Here is a 17,558-nt window from a genome sequence, read left to right as displayed (position 1 = left end):
CTCTCAGACCCATGGATGAAACCTGGGTCTCCCGCATTGTAGGCATTCTTTACCATCTGAGCCACAAGGAAAGCCCAGAAATAAGGACAAGAAAGATAATACTTGTCCATAATACACATTACATAATAGCCTCTGTGGATATACAACAGCACCCTATAATCAAATATATTAATATTTCTTCAGTGAAACATTTGAATGTTCATTCGAAGTGAAGTAAACAAAAACCAAAAAAAGCCCCAGTTGCAGTCCTGGCCAGGTTCTTCTGACAAATGAAATACAAAAAAAACCTTTGTGTTTGGAGCACTTTGGACTGGGAATTGCTGATGTGGCCCAGGGACCTGCAGCTGTTCGCTGACCACACAGCTGCGGGACCTTCCTCCTCCTCCTCCCGTGAATCTCACCCCTGTGCCTGCCTGCCCAGCCCCAGAGGCCATAAGTGCCTGTCTCGAGCAAGCCCACCAACACTTATGGAATCCTGGGCCTTCAGAGCACCAGCTCCACAGACAGACGGTTCCCAGAATCTGCCACCAAGGGAGGGAAGCAGGCCACCAAGAGAGAGCGTGGTTTGTGTTGCTGCCGATTTCCTTCAAGCCACACTGGTTCTCTGCTTGGGTGAGGGTGCTGGTGCTTATTTTAATGGTCCACTTTGCAGGGCCTGCCTTGAGTTTGTCTGGAGTCTACAGCTTGGAGGCTCAGTCTTGGTGGGAAGGAGGGATGCTCTAATAGGAAGAACATGCTCCAGGGAAGAGCACACTGTCTGGCAGGAAGTGAGCGCGTCATCTGTGAAGGTGAGCAAGTCAAGAAACACAGATGGATGGGACTCAAGGATCAGCTGGGGGGCTGAAATAAGGAACCTCCTCCTAGCGGAGGGTTTGGGCTTCCCCAGTGGCTTTGTAGATAAAAGAATCTGCCTGCATCTCCTGCTTTGCAGGCGGATTTGGGAGATGCAGGCAGACTGGGGTTCGATCCCTGGGTCAGGAAGCTCCCCTGGAGGAGGAAATGGCAACTCATTCCAGTGTTCTTGCCTGGAGAATCCCATGGACAGAGGAGCCTGGCGGCTACAGTCCATGGGGTCACAAGAGTCCGACACGACTAAGTGCGTGCGCAGCCGCAGCCTCTGAGGATTCATAATTCTGAGTTCCAAGGAAGAGAATTTGGGAAATTCCCCACGCCCGAGGCAAGTCTGTCTTGCAACCTTGGTTCTCTGCACAAAGCTCCATGTACACCGAAGCTGGACTCCCCCTCCCCGCCCCTGCCCTGATGCCAGGACACCATCCGGCCCGCTTGCTTCCTTCCCAGGGGCCTCCCCAGGAAGGATCCCAGCCCAGCTCTGGGGCACATGCCCGACACCCCTCGGGGTCCCTCTCCATCCAGAGAGACAGGATGCTTGCCCCTCACCTTGGCCAGCTGCTCTCCCAGGCCCCGCGGCACTTCTCGCTCTGTCTCGTTGTCAATTTTGTTGCCCAGCAGAAGAACAGGAATGCGGTCTCCCACAGCTTCCTGTGGAAAAGATAATCCCCAACGGAGATATACATTCTTAAGGAGAACCTGGAAGGGCAGGTGAAAACATTGGCTGCAAAGACTCTAACTGGCTTGCGAACTCTCCGCTGCCACAGAGGTCGGGTGATAAGACAGTCACCCCAAAGTGGAGAGGGGACCTCGGTCTCTCAGAGCCTCAGTTTGCTGGGCTTCTGTGAGTGCCTGAGGCTGCCTCTGGTGCCTCCCAGTCCTCTGTGCAGGGAACCCCCCCTCTGGCCTGCTCGTCGGGTCCTAGATGGAGCAGAACGAGGGCACAGTTGATGCTGATAAAATAAGGGTCTGTACACAGCCCCCACGGGTATTCCCAGGTGACCAGATTTGGTTGACATGACCGAATGAAAAGGAGTTACTGTAATGGGCTTAGGAGGTGGTCCAAGGGCTATGCTGCCAGCAGTGGCACCTCTGGGGACCTTGAACTTGGCACGTTGCTCCTCAAAGGATGGGTCCGGGTCTGATTCATGGTCCTGGGCCCACAGTGCCCGATACATGGCTGTCGTGTGCTTCCCTGGAGGTCACCCATGGGGATCCCTGTCCTGGGTGCCCTGGCTCTGAAGAAGTCCCAATCAGGAAGAATGGGGCCTGAAGCACCCACAGATCATGGGCCAGAAGAACAGGTTAATTTGAGGGCTCAACCCTACTTACTCCTCCAGCTGCTGTGATGTATCAGCTGGGGACTTGCACCCCAGGATCCCTGCACTCCAGGGTCCCTGCATCCCCGGCTCCCCACACTCCCAAGCTCTTTGCACCCCAGGTCCCTGCACCCTGGGACCCCTGCACTCCAGGGTCCTTGCTCCCCAGGGTTCTTATACCCCAGGTCCCTGCACCCGAGAGTTCCTGCACCCCAAGGACCCAAGACACGCAGAGACTGAGTCAATGTGGTAATGTTCACATTCACTCAGGTTGTTGTTTTTGTTTTGTGAGATATTTAATTAGAGCTTTTAATCATAATTCGGTAACAACTAGTTATTCACTGCAGCTCTGTGTTTCACTAAGCAGAGAGGGCCGTGGGATTCCGGAAGTCAGCCAGCGGTTACAGGGTCACCAACAGTTCAGCTGTCTTACCCTAGACCCTGTCAAGCAAATGTCCATGATCCCTCCGGCAGGACATCTGTTTGAGTTTAAACGTCATCACATTTGAAATGAAGCTTCCTGGTTCTTCAGTCTACACATTCCTTTTCATTGCAGTTCAGTAGTGAAAAAATTCTCATTGATTAAATGAGAATGTTAGAGCTCAGAGAATCCAAAATAATATCCAGTAAAGTCAGTGTTATGAAGACCCATCCTTTAGTATATGGATCACCTTCTCAAATTCTTGGCTCTAAGTTTTTATCTCCAACGACCTCTGCTACTTTGCTACTCAGGAGCAAAGTTGTATCCCCTCCTTGTGACCCGTGGACTGTAGCTCTCCGGACCCCTCTGTCCATGGGGTTCTCCAGGCAAGAGTACTGGAGTGGCTTGCCATTCCTTTCTCCAGAGGAGCTTCCCAACCCAGCGACCAAACCCGGGTCTCCTGCATTGGCAGGTGGGTTCTTTACCACTGAGCCACCTGAGAAGCCCCTCTGCTATCTACTGTCTCATTAACCAGAACTTTCTAAAGGCAGTATTTCTGCATATCCATGGTGAGACGGTAATGAACCTTTGGGATGATGACTCAAGGCACTCCAAGATCTTACAGGGTCTTCTGAGACATCAGAAGTAGATTGACTTATGCACATGGTGGTGGATGTGCTGGGTGGACTCCGCCATATTCCAGTTATCTGCGAGTAAGAAATACTCATGGCTGCATGCGTGGTCCACGAGACTCCCTCTTAACCAGACTTCGGGGACCAGGGATGCCCCCACAGGCTCACCTGTTTTGTGCCACAGAAACTCGTGCAAACAGTTTTTCACAGAAAAGGAACAAAAGAGGAAGAAGTAGGAAAACAAGCCAAAAGACTTGCTGTTTGGAGCACAAGCGAGAGATATTTGTAGACGGATATGTGAGGAATGACTTAAGGCTGGTGGGATTTCTTGATGTGGAAACTCTCTGAAAATAAGAGCATCAGACTTGAAATCTCAGGGTGGGATTCTAGCCTGGAGTCTGATATTGTTACGGGAAATGGCTGGTTTTTCTCCCTGGGTCCTGAATGATCAAATGGGATGAGGTGGGAACAGGCAGCCTAGCACCTGTACCATGAGCAGCAGAGCTGCCCCTGAAAACAGAAGAGGTGGCCTTCTTTCCAAAAACAATTCCTGGCTAAAAAGCCCAGGCCCCAGCTGGAGCAGCGGTTTCTGCTCTTTGCAGCGTCCTCCTCCTATACAAACTCTCTGGCCCCTCACATTTCCTCCGTGGGCCCTGTGATGTAGGAGAACTAGGTCCATCTCCAAAGATGCAGCAAAAAAAAAAAGGTCAGAACATACGTAAGGCCGCGGCACATGCTACCCATCATAGGCAGCCAGGTATCCTCACCCCGCCCTAGATCCGTCTCCACCATGGGAGGGGCCGGGGCTGGGCTGGGCTCTCAGGTCCTCTCTGACTTGAGCCTCAACACTTGAGCCCTCTTTCTACACTTCATGTCATTCACCCACCTAACTAGCTGTTGGCCTGTCTGTCCACTGCTTGAACAAAGATGCTCTTAATGACCCATCAGATGAAGTGACACTTCCTTTCGAAAGTCCGAGGAGCACCTCCTTTGGTGCCTAAGTCTGCAGCCACTCAATGTCTGTGGACATTTCTATAGATGTTGGTAAGGCCACATGCGGCTTCCCTAGCAGCCCAGATGATAAAGAATCTGCCTGCAACGCAGGAGACCCAGGTTCGATCCCTGGGTTGGGAAGATCCCCTGCAGGAGGGCATGGCAACCCACTCCGGTATTGTTGCCTGGTGAATTCCGTGGACAGAGGAGCCTGGTGGGTCCACAGGGTGGCAATGAGTTGGACGCAACTGAGCACAACTGAACTTTCACTTTCAAACAGTCACGAGAGCAGCCCAGGCTGGAGGGAAGGAGTGGCCGGCCGGGCGCAGTCTCTGGGCAGACCCTCCAGGCCCGGTCCAGCTCTGCTGTGGCTCTCATGGGATCTGTCCAGCTCCCTCCTCTCTCCCTTCTCTGCTCCCTGAGCTGGGAGGTGGGCTTCAGTGCTGGCATCCAGTCGATCCTCCCCTGGCCTCAGAAGCCCCCTCCACCTTCCACCATTCAGTTACTTTTCTCTAAACTTGAACTTCTTGGAAGACAGACTTGTTGAAATTCAAATATTCTCCATCTCTGACTTTAATTTACAGGAACTGTCAACTCGGAGCAAGCTTAGGACATGCAGCTGTTGCATTTGGTTGGAAGCTCTGTATGTGTGTGTGTGTGTGTGTGTGTGACAGAGAGAGAGTGTGTGTGTGTATGTGTGTTAATATCTATTTGCCGGGAGGCAAGAAAAAGCACTTAGCCAGGCGACTGCTGTATTTCTCCAGAGGCAGGAAAAAAAAAACCTTAACACATTAAAGCACACAGTTATGCTAAGAGAAAAAAAATGACTGCAAAATTATATCTTGGGGGTTTCCATATTTATCCACCCCACCCCCCAGATGATGAGTCAAAACAAGATTTATTTGTGTAGTTTGTTCTAAACTGCCAGCACTTTGAGCTCAACTTGGAACATGGAGGGGGGGGAATCAAGCTGCTATTTTTTGCCAAGTGCTATACATTGTCACCGGTGACAAAGATCACAGAGTGAGAGCCAGCCAGTCATCCAGGAAGGCAGCGCAGACCTGCAGAGCTGTTCCGCTTTGAGATGGAAGCCGGAAGGGCCGGAAAGAGATGAATGTCTGTTTCTCAGAAGCAGGTGTAACCGGGGCCGTGTGATGAGGGAGGAGCAGAGTGCAGGAGCAGACCTGAGATTCCAGCCCTGGCTGTGCCGCCTGACCAGCGGCAGATCCTCTGACAAGTCACTTCTCTCTGCATCTCAGGATTTCTCAGCTATAGGGCAAAGAACCTATGTGACATTAATCCCCATGGTTTTATTCCAGCTCAGATTCACTGGTCTTGCTGGCTCATGACTTGGCTCAGATGCTACTTTCCTGATGCACAGGCTTCACAGGACAGACCTCTGGGGTTAACAGAAAGATCCAAACAAGAAGTTGGTATGCCAGGACTGCGGGCACTGGGGGGACCAGCAATCTGGATTCAGGAGAAATACCAGCCTATCCGGCTTGTATTGTTGTTTTCAGTCGCTCAGTCATGTCTGACTCTTTGCAGCACCAGGGACTGTAGCCTGCTAGGCTCCTCTGTCCATGGGATTCTCTAGGCAAGAATACTGGAGTGAGTTGCTATGCCCTCCTCTAGGGGATTTTCTCCACCCAGGAATAGAACCCACATCTGCATTGGCAGGCGGGTTCTTTACCACTGAACCACCAGGGAAGCCCCATTGGGCTTGTTGTTTGGTCACTAAGTTGTGTCCAACTCTTTGTGACCCCATGAACGGCAGCACACCAAGTTTCCCTGTTCTTCATGATCTCCCAGAGCTTGCTCAAACTCATATCCATTGAGCTGGTGATGCCATCCAACCATCTCATCCTCTGTCACCCCGTTTTCCTTCTGCCCTCAATCTTTCCCAGCATTGAGGTCTTTACAAATGAGTCAGTTCTTCGCATCAGGTGTCCAAAGTATTGGAGCTTCAGCTCCAGCATCAGTCCTTCCAGTCAATGTTCAGGGTTGATTAGGTTTGACTGGTGTGATCTCCTTACTCAAGAGTTTTCATCAAGCCTGAACCAAATCCTATTTTCTTGACCTGATTCAGGCCCAAGGTTTTCAGATGTCCAGGGTGCTTCACAGTCTAAAAAACAGGGCCCTTAGATCCCGTCCAGTTTCTCCTCTAGATTGGACTTGTTAAAGGAGTCCCACGCAGCAGAGATGAGGGTCAGATGGGTCGGGGACGTTGAGGTGGCAGGAGGGTCTAACGGCTGTGATTTCCCATAGGTGCACAGGAAAGGTAAGACAGTGGAAGGATCCTCACAGAGTGTGTCTGGGTCCAGCTTTGGCCTCTTTTGCAGGAGGCCTGCAGGCCAGGTAAAGATGGAAGGGACCTGGGGGGTGGGCAGGACACCTCATAAAGCAGGGCAGAGGTCCTTCCTCTTCACCCAAGGCATTTAGTTCTGTCTGGGCTGGAAGGATCACCGGAGTCGTCTATATGATCCATCCTGTCCCCCCGCCCCAGAGTCAAGGGCCAGCCCCAGTAGAAAGTGAGGGCCAGAGCATCCCATCCACTCCTTCACTGAGTGACTGGCTCACGCTGTAGAGCCAGGCGGTGGCTGAGCTGAGATGGTGACCAGGTCCTTTTCAGGGAACTCCACACCTCCCCAGCAGCTGTTCGCGCCCCAGAAGACCTCGTCCAGGAGCCAGGCTTTGCTGTGTACAATCTCAGCCCTTTCCTCCAGTACAGCTTTTAGGTTGAAGGGGGAAGGGGCGCTAGGAACAGCTGGCCACCATTCACTTAATAACAAGGCTTCTGAACCCAAGGCTGTTATTAAAGTTCCCGCCCCACCCTGCCTCCTCCGGGCGGGGGTGCTGGCTGGCAGAGTGCCATGGAAATTGGAGGTGTGCCACCAGCGCCAAGTGCTGCTTCTGTTCAGTCCCTCTCCAATCCAAGTAGGTGTCAAGTTTTCATCCATCACCTGACGTCTCTGGTGGCCGGTTGCCAAGGCAGAACAACTTAGCTTTTCAAGAACCTTGAGATCAATTGCATTTACGATGCCACCGTTCCACGTCCTCAACACACCCCTGCCACCTGACACAGCCTCTGGCACCTGCCCATGGAATCCAGGGCCACCAAACCGAGTCCTCCAGTGTGCCCGGGACATGCTGAGCACACGGGTCATGCCCCTCAAATTCTTGCTGAAGGAGCACAGACATCTTTGAGAAGGATTTAGAATCTTGCTTCTCAAAGTGGGGTCCCTGGCCCAGCAGCATTGGCTCTTTAGAAGCTGCTAGAAATGCAGAATCTGGGGCCCCAGCCCACACCTGCTGACCCAGGATCCGTATTTTAACCCTGTCTCCAGGAGACTATGCATATTAGAGTTTGAGAAGCCACTGGTTTAGGCTGGAAACCATGGTGGCTGAGGATCAAAACCACCTGGGGAACCTTTGCTTTTGTTGTTGTTGTTCAGATTTCCAAGTTCTGGATTATTCTCTTTGGGAGAGAAGGCTCTGGTGTCTGTTTTGGTTGAAAGCTCCATAAGTAATCTTCACGTTCATTCAGGTTTGGAATCATCTTTTCAAGTTTACCTGTACCTTCTGCTCAAAGCTTAAAGCAGGAGAATGCAAACCACAAATTACACAGAGAAGCCCTGTCCACACATGGGTAATTCTGAGTTAGCCACAGATGGATCTGCCATCTCAGCTTTGCTTCCATGGGGGGCTCTGTTGGGGTGCATGCAGGTGATGCTATCCAGCCCTACCCCAGGCAGGAACAGGCTAATCACACAGTGCTCCACCCAGCTTTGTGTGGAATGACGGAACTCAGCCTTCAAGCAGCGACAATGCTGTCGTTCAGTCGCTAAGTCGTATCTGACTCTCTGCAACCCCATGGACTGCAGCACGCCAGGCTCCTCTGTCCTTCACTGTCTCCTGGGGTTCGCTCAGATTCATGTCCATTGAGTCGGTGATGCCATCTAACTGTCTCATCCCCTATGGCCTCCTTCTCCTTTTGTCGTCCATCTTTCCCAGCATCAGACCCTCTGGCATTTCTTTACCTTCAAATCCAATCTGATCTGCCACTTCCTGGCTAGACCCCAGGCTCTCTGCAAAACAGGGGCCTTAGAAATCCCAGGTCCTACTAATGCAAAGAGCACAATTCTATAAATTTCTCTCCATCCATCCTTGCTAATCCCAGACTATCTGCTTTGCCTCTTCCCAGAACTAGTATACAGTCATCGCTCTGTATCTACAAGGTGCCAGCACCTCTGAGGGTACCAAAACCCACGGATGCCCAAGTCCCTTACTCAAAAAGGCGTAGTACAGTCAGCCCCCTGCTGGGAATCTGAAAGTTCCACATCCTCCAGTTTGGTGTGTGCAGAAACCCCACTGTGTGTTTATCAAAATTTTGATATGGGGTGCAATTAAACGTCTGTGGCTGGGGAAAGAACAGGTGACCTTGAAGAGGTCCTGACCTCAGTTGCTTCATTTGAGAACCAGATGGCTGTATTACATCTGTGGTTTTCAAAGGGAAACCCTCTTGCCCAACAAAATCATAGTCAAGACTCCAATGCACAAAACTGAAAGATGGGGAATTCCCTGGCAGTCCAGTGGTTCAGACTGAATTTAGAATGCAGGAGACACAGGTTCAACCCCTGTCCAGGGAACTAAGATCCCTCATGCGGTGTGGCATGGCCAAAAACTAAAATAGAAATAAATAAAGCAATCAAAAGAAAAAAATTTAACAATATAGAAGGGCTCTGAGGTGGGGGAAGGGGGTCCAGACATGTGACCACCACCCTTCACTGACCATCTATGGCCATGGGAAAGGTCAGCCTGCTTCTGGGGCTCCAAGAAGGAAAGTTTGAAAACTACCAGGTTAGGTAAGCCCTAAAGTCTCTCCTGGTGTTTTACCTCTGTGAGGAAGAAAAAATCTACTGGTGCCATCAAAAATCAGGTCGTAAATCACAAAGTTTTAAAAGGATGCACTTCCGTATCACCCCACCATCTGCCTCTTCCATCAGCTCTGTGTAGGGCCACTTGCTACATTTCAAAACATACATTTTCTTTATCGTGTTTTAGATGCAATCATTTTGAAAAATAATTTATATCAGGCAAACTTCTGAGAAACCCTGGAATCTCGGTTCCATCCCCGTTCCTCATTTTCCTTGGTGACACCAAGGCTGCGGAGGAACAGGAGAGAAAGCAGTGGCCCATCCAAGTCCAAACTCCAAGAGGAACAGATTTTGGGTTCCAGGCAGTATGGGTCTCAGGGCTGAGACATAATGAAATGAACAACCCCAGTATCCTGTCTGCATGGAGACACAGCATCCACACTTGCATCCAACATCTGTTGAGCACAGAGGAGCCTCCGACAAGCCCTGGTCACAAAGGTAAAGATGTGTGGAGGGTGGCAGGGGTTGGGGCTGGCAGCTCCTTCTTGGATAGCAGGGGACAGCCTGATGAGCAGGTTAGGAGCTGAGCAAGGCCTGTGGGCTTGAAGAGAGGGTTGAGCATGAGCTCCGCGAAGAGAGGCAAACTGGCCCTTTTATCCGCTCCTGGAGTCCCCAGGCCCCAGACTAGTGCCTGTTAGAGTTCAGAACAAATAAACAAAGCATGGGTCCTGCTGGTGAGAGGACTGGGACCTATTTGTCTGTATGTGAAAGGACTGGGGCGGGCAGGGCTGTAAAAGAGAATAAGTGGCGCGGCACAGGCCCTTGGCCTTGGGACGTCTCATTCAGGTGGTGGAGGAGAGCTCGAGGTGGTCGGGAGTACAAAGGGCCCACAGAGCAGCCTGTTGCAAGGACAACGCGGGGAAGCACAGTCTTAGACAGAATCCAGAATTCAAAGAGGAGCCCCATCTCTCGAGGGCCCGGCCCCAGGGTGTCTTTAGGGACAGCCTGGGACCCTCACATTGCAGATCAGCCTTCCTCTGTGTGAAGGGCTGTGATGAGACCCCCAAACACTGAGCAGACCCGACCCCTGCTGGAGCTGGGAAAACGCAGGCGTTGGGAAGAGGCCATGGTGACTCTATGTAAACATTCTGGAAAACCGTGCACCCTCGACACTTGGCACTCCCTCCCCAACTCCTAATCCCACTTTTCACAGTCTCAGGGACACCATTATTGGCTTCATCTATATTTTTCCTGGGTTCCTCTCCCACACACCCCCTCCCCACGAGGGCAGAGTCTGATCACACCTCTCGGGTTCACCTATGGGTCCCCAGTAACCAGCCTGGTGCTGGGCACTTCGGTGGACAGACGCATGGACGCCTGAATCGGTTTGTTCCGGGAGAAGGTGGGGTCTGAGTCAAGTGTCCGGAGAGGACCCAGGAGGAGGGCCCTCCCGGGAGGCCAGCAGCTCACCTCCACGCTGCTCAGCCACTGCCGCACGTCCAGGAAGGACTGTCTGGCCGTGAGGTCGTACATGACCACGACGCCGTCGGCCTTTCGGAAGAACTGCTGGGTGATGCAGCGATACCTGCGCAAAGCTCCGGGTCAGGTGTGCCGCCTCCTCGGCCGCCAGAGCCCGCCCCCGCAGGGACAGGGCAGGCGGGGTTACCCCGGGGGCCGGGGGCGGGGGGGGGGTTGCTCCTCACCTCTCCTGCCCCGCCGTGTCCCACAGCTGCACGGCCACCCGCGAGCCGTCCACACACACCGTCTTCACACGGTAATCGATGCCTGTGGGTGGAGCCGAGCATCACGCCCAATCCAGAAGCCACGCCCCCACCCGGCAGCCCCAGGGACGGCCCTCCCCTCTGCAGCTCCTGACCAGTATGTGGGCGTGGACAGAGCCCTGGACGCCGAGCCCCGGGACCTGGGCTCTGGTCCTGTCTCAGCCACTGACCAGCTGTGGGACCTCGATCCAACCACTGAACCTCTCTGAACCGCAGGCCCCTCACTGCAGTGTCCCTCTTTAGGGACCAGATGAGTTCACATATGGAAAAGAAATCTACTAAGGTGAAAAATTATCCTTCATGAATTGATTCCTTCATGGTCAAGATGAGGAGACAGAAAGACTGTCTTCAGATTCCTCCCTCCCCCCTCCCTTCCTCCTTTCCTTCTTTCCCCCTGCAATCCTTTTCAAAATGTCTATAATAAAATTCAGATATCCCTGGGGGGAATGGATCACATGTTCAGACTCCCATAGGTGATGCAAAGATAGGTGAAGGGGGGGGGAAGTAGGAAGAGGGGAGGGCTTGGCAGTGAGTGGGGCAGAGAGAATTAGAGGGGCTGGGGAGGGAATCAGAGGCAAATTTCCCCCTAGAGTTGGGTCCAGAGTTCCTAATCCCAGCCATCAGTGAAAGTGTTAGTCATTCAGTTGTGTCCGACTCTTTGCGACCCCATGGACTATAGCCCACCAGGCTCCTCTGTCTGTGGGATTCTCCAGGCAAAAATACTGGAGTGGATTGCCATTCCCTTCTCCAGGGGATCTTCCTGATCCAAGAATCAAACCCGGCTCCTCTGCACTAAGAATCTTCAAATTCTTAACCATTTAAGCCACAAGCAAAGTTCCAATCCAGCCATTAAGCTCCTTGCAATTATCCCTCTGAGGCTGTGACCACCCCCCACCCCTGGAGTCATGGACCCCAGAGAGAGGCCACAGGGCAGGGAGACATACCATGTGCCCCACAGCAGACCTCAGACTGAGGACCTAAATGTGGTTCTTTGATAACAAACATTCCTCCATCCCACATCCTATAAGGACGTTCACAGATGTTCAACCAGGTTTAAAACACTTTTCCCTCTTAAGTCATCAGATCTTGAAACCAATGAGAAACCCCCTCCACCTTCAAAAAGGCCCAGCTTCTGGGGTCCTTACTCTGGAGGGGCCAGGAAGGGACAGTAGCAGCCGCTGGCCAGAGAGACAGACATGTGGACAGGCAGATAAGAGGCAGTCAACAGAAAAAGGCATTCCCGCCACAGTGTCCAGGCAAAGGGGCGTGAGGGGCTGGCAGGGCAGGAGAGATGGGAGGGTCGTCAGATCCTAGAATGTCAGCAGGACCGCAGACACCCTGGGTTCCCAGAAGAAGGTCAGAGAGAGGGTGCCCACATCTGGGTGAGGAACAGAGCGATGGGTCCCAAAGGTAGAAGGCTTGGCATTCCCAGTTCCCACGTGACATCCCTCCCTCCTCACGGAGCTCCCCTGTGACATCCACATGAGGGTTGCTATCTGCACACACACACACACCCCCATACACGACGTGCACACATCTCCACCCCCTCCCCATCATGGAAGGCTGAAGAAGCAGGAGACCCTCTTTGCCCGAGCTGGTCAGCAGCCTCACCAAGTTGCAAACCCAGTTCTGAGGCTCATTCCTCTCTTCACAGCAGCACCCTAGGCACGGGGCACCCAGCAGCTTCATTTCACCCAGAGAGTCCAGGGCTCAGTGCTCCCATCAGAACAGGTGGGAACCAGACCCAAGGGTATCTCCTTGGCTCAAGCGCATGGGCTTCCCCCATGGGTGCTCTGGGAGACAGAGTAGCTGCCTGCCATCTGATAACAGCTCAGGAGAAAACCAACCGCAGCCAATACCTCCGTGGCCTGGTCTGAAGCCCCTGAGGACCCAAGGATGAGCCCTGTGTTTGGTGGAAAGGCAGGTGACGGAGGGCCGGCTGGGTCCCTTGACCTCACTGATGACTGCTCTGCTGGAGGCGGGGAGTTTGTCTTGCAGGGAGCACAGTGGACCAGGAGCTTGGTGAGTCCCTGCTGGCCCACAGGGCACAGCTCCCTGCAGTCTCAGACCCTCAGGCTGGGAAACAGACGAACAAGCCAGACAGGAGCATGGGGCTGGGAGGACATGGGGTGTCAGAGTCCAGGAGAAAGGGCCTCACAGAGGGACATGGGGCCAGAGGAATTTCTGAGACCCCTGCACCAGTTCCAATGCTCCAGGAGCCCAGACCCTGTGTTCCTGCCTCCAAGCAGCCATGTGACCTTGAGGACTTGACTTCACCCCATTTGGGGGACTTTGCTTTCCCCATCTGTAAACTGAGGTGTGATGGGGGTGTGGGGAAAGTTGGGCCTTTACATGAGCCTGATGACCTTTACATCCTGCTGCGGCGTTCAGTGAACACTCGCAGGTGACCCCCAGATTACAACTTAAGTGGTTCCTGAATGAGGACTGGACCCCAGGGCCCCTCTCGGGGATTGTGTGTGTGGTGGGCTGTGCGGGTCAGAGCTGGGTGGTGGGCCCCAGGAAGGGCGGCCTTCACCTTTCTAAGAAGTCAGTCCGAGCACACGGGCTTGAGAGTGGGAAGAGCCAGTGATGTCATGGATGCAAGCTCCCAGAATTTCTCTGTGCAGATGAGGAGATGGATGGATCTTGACTGGTACCCAGGAGAGGTCAGAGGGCATCCTGCCAGGAAAGCTTTCAGAAGGAACACCTTGGGGCATGGTCTGTGGTTTAAAGCAGGAGGCTGTGAACCAAGGTGGGGCCTCAGGGAGAGTCCAGGACTCAGAGTCCTGGGTTCAGAGCCTTTGCCTCCAACAGCCTCTCTTCTCCTCAACAACACAAGCTCCAGAATTCTACAAGAAGCATCATTTGACATTTCCAGGCCACTCACAGGACCCACGCACCTGCTTTTGAAGGGACATATGGTGGGGGAGGCCGGGCACCCCAAGACACACTGCTGCATTGGGGAACCCAGATCCTGCATAAGCCAACAGAAAAGGACAAGTCATGTGCTCACGAGGGGCTGGGCGATCAGGAAGTCTCTTCGGGGAAGGAGGAGGGCTTGCAAGCACTGCCATGTCCCTGTAGGTCTGTGCTGAGGGTCCAGGGCTGCTGTGTCTATGGGACTCAGCCTCCTGGAGCCCCCGGAGCCCAGGACTCAGTGCCTTGCCTGTATCTTTAAAGGGAGCATCTTCCAGGCAGCTGGCGTGACATTGGCTCCCTGACGCATGTGCCAGGGACACGGATTCCAGCTGATGCTCTGGGCTCCCCTTGCACAGTGAGAGGAAGGGTGTTCTAGATTTAGAAACTATGATATTTTTCCCCATTGTAAATTGTCGGTGTTTCCATAATTGGCCTCCTGGGAAGTGCAAATTAGTCTGATATTCTCTTTTCCAGAGTTCTCCATCTCAGAGACACAGGTTGGAGGAGTGAGCAGATCCTGATTCTCTGATTTTGCCAACAGGAGAGGCAACATGTGCATGGCGTGGGGGCTGCCCTGGGGGATGAAGCATCTCCCCCCTGCTCCCACAGGCTGCTGCCCGAGGTGTGACCTTGGGGGTAGTTCTGAGGTCACCCCACAGGACGCTCCAGGGAGGGCCAGTCCAGCTCCATAGAGGTTGCTTCCAGGGCCACACTTGGCACACTGGGTCACTGAACCATCTGTCTCCAGTCACACGCTGCAGGGTCTTCTGGGTGTCCTCCTGTCAGAGTCCCGATTCTTCCCCTTGGGAGTCTCCAAGTCTCCATGTGGAACGGGGCAGAAGTGGGGCAAGAGGGGCCCCCAGATTTGGAATCTGAAAAGGCTCAGCGATAAGAACGGGGTGCCTGTAGCCTACAGGAGAGACCCATCCATAGGAGGAAAATTGGAAAGAAGGGCCCATTTAGGTTATCCTAGAGGAGATCTCGAAGTCTCCCAAAGCAGTTCTCTGGGGCAGGAAAGTTTATCTCCGAGGGCCAGCTTGTAAGACCAAGGGGTCTTATACGGGGGTCAAGGGTGGTCTGGACAGAGTACTGGGCTTGGAAGCAATGTTGGGTGGCTTCGTTCAAATCTCTCATCTTTTTTCAGGTGAGGAAAACTGCAGCACAAAGAAGAAATACCTCTGGAGTCACATGGCCGGCCAGTGGCAGAGCTGGGGTAAAGGTCCAGGATTTTCGATGTCCCCCTGGACCTCAGCAGGCTGCCCTGCCTATGCCAACACAACTCTGTGTTGTTAGGGAGACAGTGGGCTGGAACAGCAAGGGTGCATGGGGGGGCCAATGTGAGCACCAACCAGCTGATGAGAATGAGGACCAGCCTCTGGACCTCTCTGGGCCTGCCTCAGAGTCCTGGTCCATGCATTGGGCTGAAAGCAGTGCTTGCCTTTCAGGGTTGTTGGGAAGACAGATGGAAATGATAACTATTAGGTGGGGATGCAAATTGATGCAGCCACTGTGGAGAACAGTATGGAAGGGCCTCAAAAAGCTAAAATAGAACTATCATATGATCTAGCAATCTCACTCCTGGGCATAAACCCTCAGAAAACCATAACGCAAAAAGGCACATGTATCCCAATGTTCATCACAGCACTAGCTACAATAGCCAGGACATGGAAGCAACCTAGATGTCCACCGATAGATGAATGGATAAAGAATATCCCCCACCATAAAAAGGAATGAAATTGGGTCATTTGTAGAGATGTGGGTGGATCTGGAGTTGGTCACACAGAGTGAAGTAAGTCAGAAAGAGAAAAACAAATATCATATATTAATACATATATATGGAATCTAGAAAACAGGTACTGATGAACCTATTTTGGGGGCAGGAATAGAGAGGCAGAAATAGAGAACAGACGTGTGGGCACAGAAAGGGAAGGGGAGGGTGGGACAAACTGGGAGAGCAGCCTTGACGTATAAACACGACCATGCGTAAAACAGACAGCTAGAGGGAAGCTGCTATATAACACAGGGAGCTCAGCCTGGTGCTCCGTGATGACCTAGAGGTGGGATGGCGGGGGTGGAGAGAGGCTCAAGAGGAAGGGCTGTGTGTGTACATACAGCTGATTCACTTTGTCGTGCCGCAGAAACTAATACAACGTTGTTCTTGCATGGAAAATTCCACGGACGAAGAAGCCTGTTGGGCTAGAGTCCATGGGGTCACAGAGTCACACACGACTGATCAACTAACATTTTTCACTTCACTTTCTTATCAGCAAGGTTAAGTGGCATATAGAAGACACTCCATGGATTCATTTATTTTTTTGCTTGAGTGACTGAATTTGGGAGAAGCTAAAAGGTCGATAATGCCCTTGGGTTCTACCACATATCTCAAGGCAAGGAGCAACTCTGGGAGAAGGGGCCAAGGCCTCTACCTAAATACAGATTTGCGCTCAGTCACTCAGTTGTGTCTGACTCATTGCAACCCCATGGACTGTAGCCTGACAGGCTCCTCTGTCCATGGGAATTCCCAGGCAAGAATAACGGAGGAGGTTGCCATTTCTGATTCCAAAGGGTCTTCCTGACGCAGAGATGGAACTCATGCATCTCCTGCATTGGCAGGTGGATTGTCTACCATGGAGCCACCCGGGAAGCCCATCTAAACACAGAATTACCCAGATAGCGACGGGAGCAGACAAAGACCTGATCAGCTAGTAGCTGAGCTTAAAGAGCATCCACAATGGACTCCAGCTGTTACCAGCAGGCCTGGGATGCAGGATGGGGACAGCTGACGGGTAAAAGAAGCCACCAGAACACTGTCCTGTGCCCTGCCCATCCACACAAGTGCATGCACACACACACACACACACACACACACACAGAAAGTGGGGAAGGCATGATTCAAGAGAGTCGGGCTCAGAAAGGGGACAAAGGGCCAGCAGTCCATCTTTGCTAAGTTCAGGTTCCCTTCAGGCCAGATGTAGGAAGCATTTGTGGTTGCATCCTCATGGAGCACTGGGCAGACATGGTCCTCACCTACCAGCCCAGCCCAGCCCATGGCCCTTCCCACAGGGCTCCAAGTCCCTACTTGGGCCCCCTTCTCACAGCCACCCCTTCCCAGAGGTGGGCTAGGGTCCAGCCTCGGGCAGAAAACTCACCCACAGTGGCTGCCGAGCCTGGGGAGAACCTGCCATCGCAGAACCGGCCCAAGAAGGATGTCTTCCCCACAGAGGAGTTGCCCACGAACACGATCTTGAAGAGCCGGTCTGGGGTGGACAGGGAGCCTTCCTTCTGCGGAAGGCAGACAGTTGGGTCAACCACTGGGACAGTCGCCAGTCCCCGCACCTGCCACCCCCACCCCTCACTGTCCATATGGTGTCCAGGGAGAGACCAGCAACCAGCAAGGAAGGCTGCTCCAGCTCCGGCCTCGGACGCAAGAAGCTTCGGGTTCAGGGCACTGGGGCTCCTTCCAGCATCAGATGTGGGAAGAGAGACATGCATTCCAGCACCACTGATGCCCGTATGCTGGGCCGCAGACCCTGTGCTGGGCTGGGTTTGTGGTGGAGGAAAGGAGGCTGTGTGTACAAAGTCACAGCATGACGTTCCAAGCGTCCAGGGAGCACGGTCAGGGGGTCAAGGGTCTCGGGGTGCAGGGGGCTTTGGGCTGGGCTTTAAGGAGGAGGTGGAGATTTTCTGTGGGGAGTGATTAGGAAGGACAAGGTGGAGTGTCAGCAGGGAGATAGAGAGATAGAAAAAGAAGGCTTATCTATATCTCG

At 53.0% G+C, this 17,558-nt stretch overlaps 1 protein-coding gene across 4 annotated transcripts in view; it reads right to left on the bottom strand.

Annotated features, from left to right (window-relative positions):
* The window catches only part of CRACR2A (calcium release activated channel regulator 2A), a 120,448-nt gene that overhangs the window by 10,968 nt on the left and 91,922 nt on the right, over positions 1-17,558 (bottom strand). For 3 of the 4 annotated variants that reach the window (XM_070453156.1, XM_070453157.1, XM_070453158.1), the window contains exons 13-16: positions 16,941-17,073; positions 10,795-10,876; positions 10,562-10,676; positions 1,399-1,500 (exon numbers count right to left, since the gene is read on the bottom strand). In XM_070453156.1, the coding sequence (XP_070309257.1) occupies positions 1,399-1,500; positions 10,562-10,676; positions 10,795-10,876; positions 16,941-17,073 (432 nt within the window). Of the gene's footprint in view, positions 1-1,398; positions 1,501-10,561; positions 10,677-10,794; positions 10,877-16,940; positions 17,074-17,558 lie in introns of those variants that run through there. The other variant, XM_070453159.1, reaches the window with a different exon arrangement.

Source organism: Odocoileus virginianus, chromosome 23 (genome assembly GCF_023699985.2).
Source record: "Odocoileus virginianus isolate 20LAN1187 ecotype Illinois chromosome 23, Ovbor_1.2, whole genome shotgun sequence".
Lineage (NCBI taxonomy): Eukaryota > Metazoa > Chordata > Mammalia > Artiodactyla > Cervidae > Odocoileus > Odocoileus virginianus.
This window is presented reverse-complemented; position numbering and strand designations above follow the sequence as displayed.